This window comes from Scomber japonicus, chromosome 5 (assembly GCF_027409825.1).
Source record: "Scomber japonicus isolate fScoJap1 chromosome 5, fScoJap1.pri, whole genome shotgun sequence".
Lineage (NCBI taxonomy): Eukaryota > Metazoa > Chordata > Actinopteri > Scombriformes > Scombridae > Scomber > Scomber japonicus.
The window spans coordinates 12,667,558-12,680,179 of NC_070582.1; the positions used below are offsets into that span (position 1 = coordinate 12,667,558).

The window sequence follows — 12,622 nt, forward strand, 5'->3', positions numbered from 1 at the left end:
TTCTGCATTGTGCCAAGCTATGAAGTAAGAACGTGCTGAGTGTGAAACTGTACCATCCAGGAGGACTTCAGCAACTTTTTGCTCCCTACAATGTAATGGATCCCCCTGAGAGGCGAAAAGAACCAATCAAGAGACAAGATGCAAACTTCACTGACCTCCCAAAGCCTCTCAGAGAGGATCTATATGGAGCACATTTTTACGATTACCTTGAAACCTTTCCTGAGAGTGATGAAGCATTTTTGTATCAGAGCACCATGGCTGAGCTCTTGCCTCCAACTAAGCCCCAGTCCAAGCCCCCAGACCATGGGGAAGGAGGCCACGGGGAGGTGATGAATGACCATCAGGGTGCAAATAGGCCTTCCAAAATCCACGCTCCTCCCATTCCACTCAGAACCAGACTTCCTAGTGCATGTCTTCCAATGGGACCCCAAGTGCCCCCTCCTCTACCTCCCAGGACAGGAATACACACCGTCAAAAAGCAGGTTTCCTGTGACCCAGATGTGCATGCTCATAAACTGAATCGTTCCAGGACAGAAATAGATAATCATGTGAGTATCATTCTCCCGCAGCAGCCACAAAAGGCTCCTTTATGATTCAGTAAAATGACCCAAATTAAAAGCAACATTAGAGAAAAAGCCTAAAGTTTGCATTTTGTCTTTTTTTTAATATCAGGACCCATGGACCATCAAACTAATAGAGACTCCACAAGGCAGCACCAAGAGGCTGAATTCTTTCTGTGCAGCAACTTCCAAGTAAGATCATAATTAGTTTGTATTGCCCATATTTGGTAGTTCATTTTTTAAATATTACATCATTATCTTTTTGGCTTGACAGTCTATTCTATTTGAAGTTTTGTTTAAAAATATCCACCCGTATGATGACTCTTAAAATGACATCAGTATAACTTTTTACTGCTGGAGCCTCTACAGTTGTAGTTGCTTAAGAATAATCCACACATAACAATATTATCCTAGATGTTGTCTATAAGTAATGTACTGTATGGCAACAGTTGAACTAAGTTTCTGCTTCTGTCCTTCCAACTTAACTGTATTTTACTGAGCGGAAATGAATAATTTTGCTTATAGGCTGATGTCACGCTACAAACATACCGACAGCGTCCACAACTCAGGAGTGGTGTGGGGTCGACTGTTAGACGTCCACCCCGCCCTGCTGCAGCAGGTGGAGGTGACTGTAACTGTGTCCAAAGATTACGATAATCACCAGCTGCCCGTCCCCACCACAGGTATAATTCACCAACCTTGCATCACAACTACAATAACTGAGCTGTTTGTTTGTTGTATTTGCATCCATGGTTGTCATGAACTACCATATCTCAGGACACAGCTCATGCTTTAGTCACTGTGGGTGTTGGCAGATGTGTGGACTCTGAACTTTAATCTTCTTTCCAGTGAACAGGACAGTGCAGAGTCTCATTGATGAAATCTTCCAGCTGCTAGACCTCACTCCCAGTACGAGTGGGCATTATGTTCTAAAATTGTGTGACTCTGAGGAGTATCTACATAAGTAAGTCTGTCACTGATTCAGACGTTAAGGTTAATGTAGCCATTCGCTTTGACAATCTATTCAAACATGCCATGTTTCCTCATTCATTGTTTAATTTGGTGCACCTTCTGCAATGTCCCATTAATAGTGAAGAACTCCTGGGGAAACATGAGACTATCCAAATCTGCTGCAAGTTTAATCTGGAGGTTTCCCTTCGGCTGCTCCACACCAACAACCTCAGACATCTCATGGCCAGGGATGTAAGTCAGTTGAAACTCCTTCTCTGCTCCCACCTACAGTATAGATCATTTACCAAGAGGGGTGGCCTGTCTTGAAAAGCTGCTTTGACAGACACCGGTGCCTGGCCCTTGGCCAAGATGTTATTGTAGCTGTGGAAAACTCCACCCTAAGTTTCTTGACTTTGTTGTGTTTACTTATCACGTCATGGCTATTTGTACTTAGCAGCAAGACAGAAATAGAACAAAGGTCAACATTTTGTTTACTTATATTAGTCATAAGAAAGCAAAATTAAACAATCTCTGCTACTTAATTACATTTTTCATAATTTACATGCTTCATACAAATCCTATGGGATCATATTTATTTAATTGCTCCAATCCTGTTCAGCAATAAGTATTTAAACTTGTGTTTTCTCTGTGAGGGGGAGGACGACAGAACCTCATGCCAACTCTACCACGTCCTGCGTCCTATCTCTGTCTTCAACACCTGCAAGTACGATAAGACACATTCCTGCATCCCACATTACTTTTGCAAAATTGTTTATGTGTCAAACAATGTGTGTTTGTAGGAAACAAAGGTGACGTAGCCTTGTTTCTCTTGCTCCTCTCTCAGGTTGAGCCTGCAGGATGTGCTCAAAAACTACAACAAAGACGCCACAGAGCTAATGAGAAGTAAGGTCAGTAAGGAAAAGATCACCAGCTGTGCATTTATTTTTCAAAAGATAAGATAATATCATGTGTTGTAGTTCACATTTACCTTTTTCTTTTTTTTTAATGTACAAACTTGTGCTACCTCAGGAATATTAGGATATATAAGTGAATTATCCTGTGTGATCTTTTCCTGTCTGCAGTCGGGCATCAACGTTAATGTTATTGTGGGCCATGTTCGTACCATCAGCAGTCTTCTGTTTGGGCTCTCATGTGAGGAGTTAGAGGATGCCATCGGCAGGCTCAGCAGAATCAGTCGCACCCTACTGGTAGGGTATCATGTACAATTGACACACTTAGGGACATAGAGCTCCATATAGGATTTTCATGGATTATCATCACGTTTTAGATACTTTTTACTGTGTGATGAATTGTAATTACAGCTGCTTTTTACAGAATGCTGTGTTATTACTGTGTATTTCTCTTTACATTGCCTATGTTGTCAGCATAGCACACCACAGAACTTGTACTGTAAAAGAATATGATACTTCCTCATTGTCAACAATACAACGCTGTGTTTCTTTATCTTTATTACAGACTCATGATGAGATGGTTGAGTGTGAGAAAGGTGAGTTGCTGTTTCGTATTTTTTTATTCACGCCATGTAAAGATGTGAATTATAATGACATCTTGTTCACTGATGTTCAGAAAAATGTTTGCAACATTGAGAGAATCAGCTGACCATGCTCACGATTGGTCACAGCAGTTTTAGACTTTATTTGTTAAGGGATCTCTGGTGAATTTGTTAATACATTTAAATCATATACCATATTGCTTCTGAAAAGGAGCAGTCTCCTTGATTTCAGCACATAATATCTGTGGAGTAGGAAATGAAGCAGTATGCAAAGTGTGACACAGACAGAAGAAGACTTTGGATTTCATATAAAAACTATGCCTGACTCAGCTTGTCCAAGGTTTTCTCCAAAAGTACTGACATACTTCATATTACCATTTTAATTGTCTAAACTGTTCATTCTTTGCATTGTAGCCATGATCATGCTCAACAAGGCACTGCTAAAAGTGCTGCAGATCTATTTTGACAACTTCCAGTCAGACTTCAGAGGTCAGGAGGTGATCAGCAACCCACAAATCTCTGATGTCGTGTTCAACAATGAAATCTTGCAGTTCAACATTGCCACTCTCTACAAGCTACAATCCACCTGGATGACCACGTACGTCTGCATGTAGTCATATACAAGCATGTGCACATTTTTATGTGTTCCTGTACAAAACACATGACCACAAAAACACATTTTAACCACATTTCTGATAAAGAAGTTTTTGTTGTTTTCTCTTTCCACTCATTTTTAGGTATGAGTGCTTCTCTATTTCCTGTGAGCTGACATACGAAGGAACGGAGATTTGCCCGACTGGCATATCTGAAAATATCAGCACTGCTTTATCATTGGGGAACAAGATACGGTGTAATCGCATGTAAGCACAAGACTCTGTAGAGCCTCATAAATACCATTCACCTTCCCTTTCCCTGTAAGTAATGAATTGACTTTGATACGGAAGTGAAAGTGACCTTGCTACTTTGTGTTGTCATCTGAACCAGGCTGTCTTCGTTTTGTTTGTTGTGCCCTCATGTGTGTATGTGTGTGAAGGATAATCTATGTCAATGAACTCAAATGCACTAAATAGTTCAAAGTTGAATATTTAAATGAATTTAAACAAGAAATGTATATATTCAAATATGTAGAATTGAGAAGAAAAATGTTAATACCTACTGGTGTGGTTTTTGTTTTGTTTTTTATAGGATGGTGTTCCCTGTTCCAGTAAATCAGCTGCCATATGAGTGCATATTAACATTTCGCCTCATGGGATCGAAGCGTGGAAAGAGTCCTGAGCTGTTGGGTTGGGCTGTGCTACCTCTTTACAGCAATGAGTAAGACTCAAAAGTGTTTACACCTCTCTACCATAAATGTCTATGCTTAACATGGTCACTGTTTCAAACTGGAGGTTAACATATACAGAACTGCTCCCTGCAAATAAAAAGCACAGGCTTTATCTGCCCTGAACACTTCTTGTTTGTTTGCAACAGGGTTTTATTTTTTTACCTTGCAGACAAGTTGACGTTGGCTCATCATATATGCCTGTAAATGGCCCTCCATTCTGGAGCCTTGATTGCTAAAGTTTTTTAATGCGTTTGCCCACTCTCATATTTCAGATCAGATTCCAACTTGAACATGTACAGATGTAAGAAAACGCAGTGATATTCTATGACTTTAGATTGTTTCATGGTTTGTTGATGTTCTGTTGATGTCTTCCAAGCAGCAGGAAGTTGGCCGTAATGCAGGTTTGGAAGCTAACCAATCAGAAGAGGGAGGCCTTAAAGAGACAGGACCTAAAATGGCCTGTTTCAAACTGGCTGAACTGAGGGGCTGCATAAACATAGCCATTATAAGATAAATAGGACATTTTTGAACTGTAAATCATTCAAAGATTTTCTAGTAGAGTCCCAGATTTAAAAATATAGACCTGAAAATGTGTGTACTATGTCCCCTTTAAGGTTGTTGTGTTTTCCATCATATTATTTTTGTATAAAAACAGTAATTATTAACATATAGTATGTATACTCTGTGTCCAGGACTCTGATAACAGGAACCATCCTGCTCAGTATGTCCACTCTGGCTGAGCCACCTGCTCCTCCTTCCCCTGCCTTGTTTGACAGCCACAGACAAGCTGTTGGGGTCATACTGCAGGTCAGTAGCACCAGACAACTCTGCCCCCTGTTGAACAAAGCTGAAATGACACCACATTACTTGCTTAATCATTCCTTCTCCCATCTTTGCCCAGGTTGAGTTTCCAGATCAGTTTGAATGGAAGTACTGCAGGCCTGTTGCGCTCCCAGGGTCTGCCATATTCTCTAAACCTTGTGAGGAATTGCAAAAGAAAATGTTAGGTGTCTCGAAGAAGAACTGCCTCTGCTTGTAAGTATAAGAAAGTCACAATTAACCATGTTGCCTTCATTCATAGTTTTTTTTTGTTTTTTTTAAATTTTGAATAAAATAAAATAATGCGATGAGTCATGGTGCCTTTTCATTTTTCTTCTTTGCCAGTCTATCAGAAAATGAGAAGACTTTCCTCTGGAGTAAACGTTACTCTTGTGACAAAGGAAGTACTTACCTCCACCTGCTGCTGGGTGGAGCCCTCCAGTGGCCCATTGAAGACTTGACAGAAATCTACACTGTTTTAGAAAACTGGCCTATTCATCAGCCCGAGGAGGCTCTCTTCTTACTCAGTGACAGGTACAGTAGGTTTACATCTGTGATCACAATCATGAGTCACGTGTCCACAGTGTCTGGTGTGATTGATTGATCTTGTTTGGTGACTTGTCTCATCCAGTTTTCATGATCAGACTGTGAGGAAGACTGCAGTTCACTACTTTGAACAGATACCAGATGGAGAGTTGGAGCAATTTCTGCCACAGTTGGTCCAGGTAAACACATGAATACCCATCACTAAGTATTACACACTCTGAAGCACAAAATACCTCTACACTCCATGTTATCCATATCTTTTTAAGTTCATATTTCAGCACAAGACCAAACTTATTTTTATGGTAAATGGATTTATGTTGCACTTTCTGCTGCTCATTCAACCATTCACACACATATTAATGCCGGTAAGTTACCATGCAAGGTGCTGCCACAACCATTGGGAGAAAATTAAGGTTCAGTATCTTGCCCAAGGACACTTCAACATGCCGATAGGATCAAACCATCAACCTTCTGATTAGTAGATGGCTCATTCTACTTCCTGAGCCACAGACATTTGTTTGGTTCAACTCATATTTTTAATATGAGAGTAGTTGTCACATTCTGTATTTCTTTCAGTGCAGTTTGTATGATCAGTCATCCTGTCTTGCAGGCTCTGAAGAACGAGTGGGAGCTAGATGGACCTCTGGTGATGCTGCTGTTAGATAGATCACTCAAGAACATACGGATCGCCCAGCAACTCTACTGGTGAGAAGCAGTCGCACGTCAAACAAAAACTAGATCTTTATTAACATAATGATTGCTTACATGAAAGTAAATGAAAGTACTGCATCTGTGATTATAAGTTCTAAACTAGATATTGTAAATGACTAAATCAATACTGAGGAATGAATAAGGTAACAATGTTTTCGGCAAACTGTAGACATATTAAAATTATTTTTTGTGTTTAATTGTTCAGTATTTTTCACTACTCTATGTAAGATTTAATCATTTATTGATGTTTTATATGTTTCTTTCAGGCTGCTGGAAGATGTTCACAATGACCCCCACTACCAGAGCTGGTTCAGTAAGGTTCAGGCTGCCTTGCGGCAGTGCTGTGGCCAGGCATTAAGACAGGAGCTGGATAATGAAGCCCGCCTGGTGCAGTTGCTTACACAGGTGGCTGAGAAGGTTCGAGCTGCTGATAAGACTCGACGGAAGGTCAGTCTTCATTTTCTAGCCACACATTTATTTATTAACTCACTCACTGGCTCATAATCCTCCATTATTTGTCTTTGTTAGTTCTTTAATTTTATGCATTTGTCTGCAGCATGTTGTGAACCAAGAAAGGTGGAAGATTGATGACTTCTTCAAAGATGGGAACAGCTGTTGTCTACCTCTGGATCCTGCAGTCCGTGTAAAAGGGGTGGATTTGAATGTAAGAATGTTACATTACACCTACATATCATTAATCTCCTGTAATAAACACACAATACTATACAATTGTAACATATTTATTTACTTCTAGGCCTGTAAGTTCTACAACTCCAATGCTGCTCCTCTGGGGGTCTCATTTATCTGTACAGACCCTCTGGCCAAGAACATCAGTGTCATCTGCAAGGTTGGTAATAAAATGGTACTTTATCGATCCACAATGTACTTGTTCCAGTCTAGAGGAAATCAAAGCTCTTGGCAGAAAACATCCTGCTAGACACAGATAGGCAATTTTGACTTTGTTTGGGCTCATCTGCAATATAAAACATAACCATTTTTGGTAAATTGTTTTCTTCACTCAGTCCATTGTGTTGTTCAGACAGGAGATAACTTGCGTCAAGACATGGTGGTACTTCAGATAGTCCGTATGATGGACAGGGTGTGGCTCCAGGAAGGACTGGACTTGCGAATGGTCACGTACAGGTGTCTTCCTACGGGCAAAGCTCAGGGTCAGTTTAATTTATTTGTGTTTTTGAATGCAGCATTATAATTGTCTTGTTTTATATATGTAGCTATTGATTTATGTGTTTCTTATACTTATGCTTGTGTTTTCTGTGGTTTTCAGGACTAGTAGAAGTGGTTCGAGGGGCAGTGACGCTGGGGAAGATTCAGCAGGAGTGGGGTCTCGGCGGGACCCTTCGAGAAGACACACTGGAGAAATGGTTCCACATGTGGAACAAAACTAAGGAGGACTATGAGAAGGTTAATATTTACAAAATCCCTGATATCTTAAACATTATGACCGACCGTACATTAATAATCATGTTTGCTATTCCATATTTTTTTCAGGCTGTAATGAACTTCATCCACTCATGTGCAGGTTGGTGTGTAGCGACCTTCATTCTTGGAATCTGTGACCGCCACAATGACAATATCATGTTGAAGCACAGTGGACACATGTTCCACATCGATTTCAGCAAGATTATGGGCAATGCACAGAAGTTTGGAAACTTTAAAAGGCAAGTCAATACAAAGCTCAGAATATGAGAGCGAAACGGAGGAGAGGGTTAGGTGGTATTTATAGGGATGCCGGAAGTGGCGCAGTTGAGGAGTGATCCTGCTCCTGAAACTGTGCTAAATAACCTTCAATTAACAAGAAACTTCTCTTGCTGTTTCTTTGCAATGGTAGGGACCGATCACCATTCATCTTTACATCTGAGATGCAGCATTTCATCACAGGCGGAGGGCAGAAGCCTCAGCGTTTGCATCGCTTTGTGGAGCTCTGCTGCGAAGCTTACAACATTATCAGACGTCGTTCTACACTGATACTCAGCCTGCTGGAGCTGGTAAGCACCAACAAGTGCTGAATAACGCCACCAACATAAGCTATATCTGCAACTAGAAAATATTATATAAAAACCTTGTCATTCATGGGGCGTATGTGATTTACAGATGCTTCATGCAGGAATGCCAGAACTGAAAGATACTAATGATCTGCAGTACGTCCAAAACAACCTCAGACCTAAAGACACAGACCTGGAGGCCACATCCTACTTTACAAAGTAATAAATGCACACCACCCAAACAAACACAATCTGTTTGTCTAACTGAATAAATTCTTCAGAATATATCTGATGCTCTGTAATGTTGTTCTCTGTTTCATTATGTGATACAGTAACCGCTTGTGTCTGTGTTTTGTAGGAAGATCAAGGAGAGCATGGGCTGTGTGGCAGTCAAGTTAAACTTTCTGACACACAGCATGGTTCAAGGGAAGAAACAACAAACACCAACCCGGGATGGCATCCCCGCTCCCAACAACAACATTCAAAAAGCCGTCATCCAGGGATACACAGCCAAGGGAAAAGATGTGGTAAGGCTGCATGTTGCTCTTTTTACTGCGGTAGTTCAGTCAGAAAATGCTGTGTTCTGATGCATCAGAGAGTTGTATTGAAACCTAATAGCCAGAGGAGCTGATGAAACATCTGAAAAAGATGGGAGGTTCACACATAATTGTTCTGAGAGGAATAACCCCTGGCAGTCGTGTGTGTGTGTGTGTGTGTGTCTGTGTGTGCTGTCACTTAGGACCTCCTATGCAGCAGTACTGTATTCAGGAAGTTCTTCACTCACTCTCAAGAGTTACTGCTAGTTGGCATTTCACTGCTCTTTGATCAGAAAAGGCTTTAGTTTGTCAGGTTAAAGCATTGTGAAGGCAGAATGGAGCTCCTTGTCTGTCAACGCAGAAGAACACATTTTTGTCCAGTTATGCAGAGTCAGCCTTGAGCAGAACCTGTGGCAAAGTAAAATATATAAAAGTTTTCCTTGTAGATGAGTTTATGGTTATGTTGTTTATTGCTTCTAAACACACAAATCCACTATTTAGATTTAAATCTTTTTCAGAGTGCAAACATAAAACAGAGGGAAACTAAACAGGGAAGCAGTCATAGATATTACTTTGAGATTAATTTCCACGATAGAAAGCTCTGTAAAAAGTTGTGGTTTTGGCAATTAAACCCCTTAATACCTGAGTCCCGAGTCTGGAAAATCAGAACATTTGGGGAGATTGAATAAACAAATGAGTAAAATGATATGAAGTTAACCAGCTGTTAAAGAACACGGACCATATTTGCAGTGATACCTGCCGGGGAAGCTTATCCATTGTGTTGTAACAACCATCTCTCCTTGTTCATTCACCCTTATTCTTTAATTTACAGATCTATGACCTGAAAATAGATATTGATGACGGCTTTTTGAACAGTAAGATGACGTTTGGGCAGTTTGAGCTGATCCATAAGCAGCTGCAGAAGCACTTCATAGAGTCTGCTCTACCTCAGTGAGTGAGAAAACAAACTCAAACATCCAGCTGATGTCAAATGGCTATTTTATTCTCAAGTACTGCAAGAAACACTGCCTCCTTCTTTTGTGATAACTGCATAATTTGATCCGTATCATCCATATACAGGTTCCCTAGCTGGTACCAGATGTCATTCACCCCAAAGAGGAAGATGTCTCAGCTGAATAAATACCTACAGCAGCTTTTTGAAGGACCTTGCAATGGAGTACGTTTCCAGTTGTCACGCTTTCCATCATTGATTGATCTTTCCTCAGTGATCTCCTGATATAACTGGTTATGGTATGACTTACAAACCTGCCATGCTCTGTCCCCTGCAGAATGAATTTGTGTGCAGCTTGTTCCTGGACGGCCCCAAGGTAGTCCAAGAAAGTGTGGCGAAAGGTAATTTTCTGCTCTTAAATAATAAGTGGGTGTATAAAAAAAGATTATCAAAGTTTTAAAGGAAAAAATGGCACACTAAAGGCACTGTTTTTGAATGTGAAGATTGATTCTGTGCAATGTCTTGTGGAAACTGATCATGTGTCTTCACGGCTAATATGAGATACATTATGCTGTTTTTTACTGGCACTGATGCACTGATCTATTGCAGAAGCCCGATCTCAGATCCAGCTCTACATGTCCTACTCTGACTGTAAGCTCTCAGTCCTGGTGAAACATCTGAACAACGTAGTGAGTTTCCTTTATTCCTATTATTGTGTTTGTAGCTATTAAAACTGAAGAAATACAAAATAAATGTGACGTCTCTTAAAAATATTTTGTGGTGTGTACTCAAGGGCCTTTTTTTACTTCTTGTTAACAGAAGCAGGCAAACGGTTCTAACCCCGATGCCTATGTGGTCACACGTCTGAGACCGGACCCCCAGCAGCGAACGAAGAAAAAGACAAAAGTAGTCCGCAACAATGACAACCCCACTTTCAATGAACTGGTGAGACTTTCTTCCCTCCTACTCTCTATGCATGAAAACACACAAAGAAAAACAAAATGAAGTGCTCTGGATGACAGTGTTTCCTTTGTTCAGTTACCATCATGTACACATAGACTTGCTACTAGTAACAGCATCCTTTGATTGACCATTACTGAGCAGGTTTGTTAAAGTAGTTAATGTAATGCTGTCATTAGTAGTTAATACTAAGTCCATATATTCTACAGGTGATAAAGCTATATCTTTAAGCAGATACATTTCTGTAGAAGTAGAAATAATAACACATAAGTACATACAGTATATGTTTAAATATGGTACACTAACCGTGAGAAGTAAATTTAAATAATAGGTTGTTTTAGAATAGATGCTTTCTCAGCTCACTTTATATGCACAGTCCCACCTTTCTGTTCAAGTGGACCAACATAACTTAAGCTAGCTTTTCTTTTATGATAAGAATGTGGATTTTTCACTTTGTTTTCCTCATAAAAACTAGAGAGATGATGTGCTGTCACTCAGATTTCACACATTCACTGTAACCTTGTGTAAAATATTCATTTTAAATGTGTGATCTGCCGGCGGGCTCTCCTCACTGTCAAAGTCCGACGTGATCTTTGAGTGTTAAACCCAGCGGCCTCTGACCAGTCACTTCTCACATACTTGACAGCTTCTTACTACTTTTTATGTAGCAAAGTGAATCCTTAACAGAGCCAAATGGAAGGAAATCTCAAACAGGAATTTGAGATAAAAAGCTGCACAGCAGAAATATACTGAAATAACTGCATGATCTGAATCCAGGGCTGTTTGATGTCTAAAGCATACTTTCTTTTCACAGCTGGAGTACATTGATGTCCCTCAATTGAATGGTATGGTGCTGGAAGTGACAGTGAAGAGCAAGAAGACCTTTGTGGCAGCAACAAACATAAAACTGGAGGATCATTTGCTTGATAAGGAGACCTGGTTCCCTCTCGGGAACTGTGCAATTTGAGCTCAGGGATCTGCACTTGCAGGTCTTCTGCCAGCAGGGGACGCCACAACACTGGAGGAAAGACTTCATTCTGAGATATAAGGGAGATACATTCACCTCAGCAGAGAAACTGTGCACTCCTACTTATTCATATGCATCAAATGCAACTTAACCTCACTCCAGAGCTAAATTCAGTGGCAGTGGACCAAAGGTTTGGATGAAGTTACAAAGCTGAGTAAAAGACTCAGCAAAGGAGATTTTGTTTACTGTGAATGTCATGATTCATATGAAGTATGAACTTTACATGTTCAATTTTAAATGTTTATCAAATGAAGGACATTTTTATTATTTTTATCAATTCAATTTTAATTAATTCATTTTTAGCCTTGGTGATGGATGCAGGAAGAAAAGTATTACTCTTACCAGCCTACTTGCACTTTTGTTTTGTTTATAACTTTGTATAAGCTGTGTGTGGTTGAGACTGTTGATGTGACAGATTAAGGAGGAGGCAGTGCAATATATTTTACCTGCACAGACGGAGTGTGCTTGTCCCTTTGGGCCGTGTCAACTGGATGTCCTTGACCAGTGGATTTGGTGGCGGGAGGTGGAGACAGGCGGGGGGAGAAGTGTGTGAGCAGGATGACAACTCTGCTTCTCTGGCCTGAGGGGCTGAGTTAACACTCTCCTCCTCACTCCATCCTTTGTCTTATCCATCAGCGGCATTCAAAGCAGTTACGCACATGCATGCACAAACACGCAAAGGCAGACAATCACATTCCCACACATATAGCCCCGAAAAAC

The 12,622-nt window shown here is 40.5% G+C and overlaps 1 protein-coding gene across 1 annotated transcript; it reads left to right on the top strand.

The window, feature by feature from the left end:
- Positions 1 to 419: 419 nt before the first annotated feature.
- pik3c2g (phosphatidylinositol-4-phosphate 3-kinase catalytic subunit type 2 gamma) lies at positions 420 to 11,842 on the top strand. Its single transcript, XM_053319867.1, has 32 exons — positions 420 to 548; positions 673 to 752; positions 1,086 to 1,243; positions 1,410 to 1,524; positions 1,652 to 1,763; positions 2,165 to 2,235; positions 2,356 to 2,419; positions 2,594 to 2,719; positions 2,988 to 3,018; positions 3,439 to 3,622; positions 3,762 to 3,884; positions 4,210 to 4,338; positions 5,041 to 5,155; positions 5,250 to 5,383; positions 5,513 to 5,701; positions 5,799 to 5,892; positions 6,324 to 6,418; positions 6,691 to 6,871; positions 6,981 to 7,088; positions 7,179 to 7,275; positions 7,468 to 7,593; positions 7,710 to 7,846; positions 7,934 to 8,103; positions 8,274 to 8,430; positions 8,537 to 8,646; positions 8,786 to 8,954; positions 9,796 to 9,914; positions 10,044 to 10,140; positions 10,253 to 10,316; positions 10,525 to 10,604; positions 10,735 to 10,860; positions 11,690 to 11,842. Exons 1-32 carry the CDS (start codon positions 420 to 422, stop codon positions 11,840 to 11,842), a joined length of 3,843 nt encoding a protein of 1,280 aa, XP_053175842.1.
- Positions 11,843 to 12,622: the final 780 nt, after the last annotated feature.

Bases quoted from the DNA above. Each gene is read 5' to 3' on its own strand.
- pik3c2g (XM_053319867.1), top strand. From the start codon at position 420: ATGGGACCCCAAGTGCCCCCTCCTCTACCTCCCAGGACAGGAATACAC. The intron at 1,525-1,651 runs GTAAGTCTGTCA...TCCCATTAATAG, and splicing joins TCTGAGGAGTATCTACATAA to TGAAGAACTCCTGGGGAAAC. The intron at 3,019-3,438 runs GTGAGTTGCTGT...TTTGCATTGTAG, and splicing joins GATGGTTGAGTGTGAGAAAG to CCATGATCATGCTCAACAAG.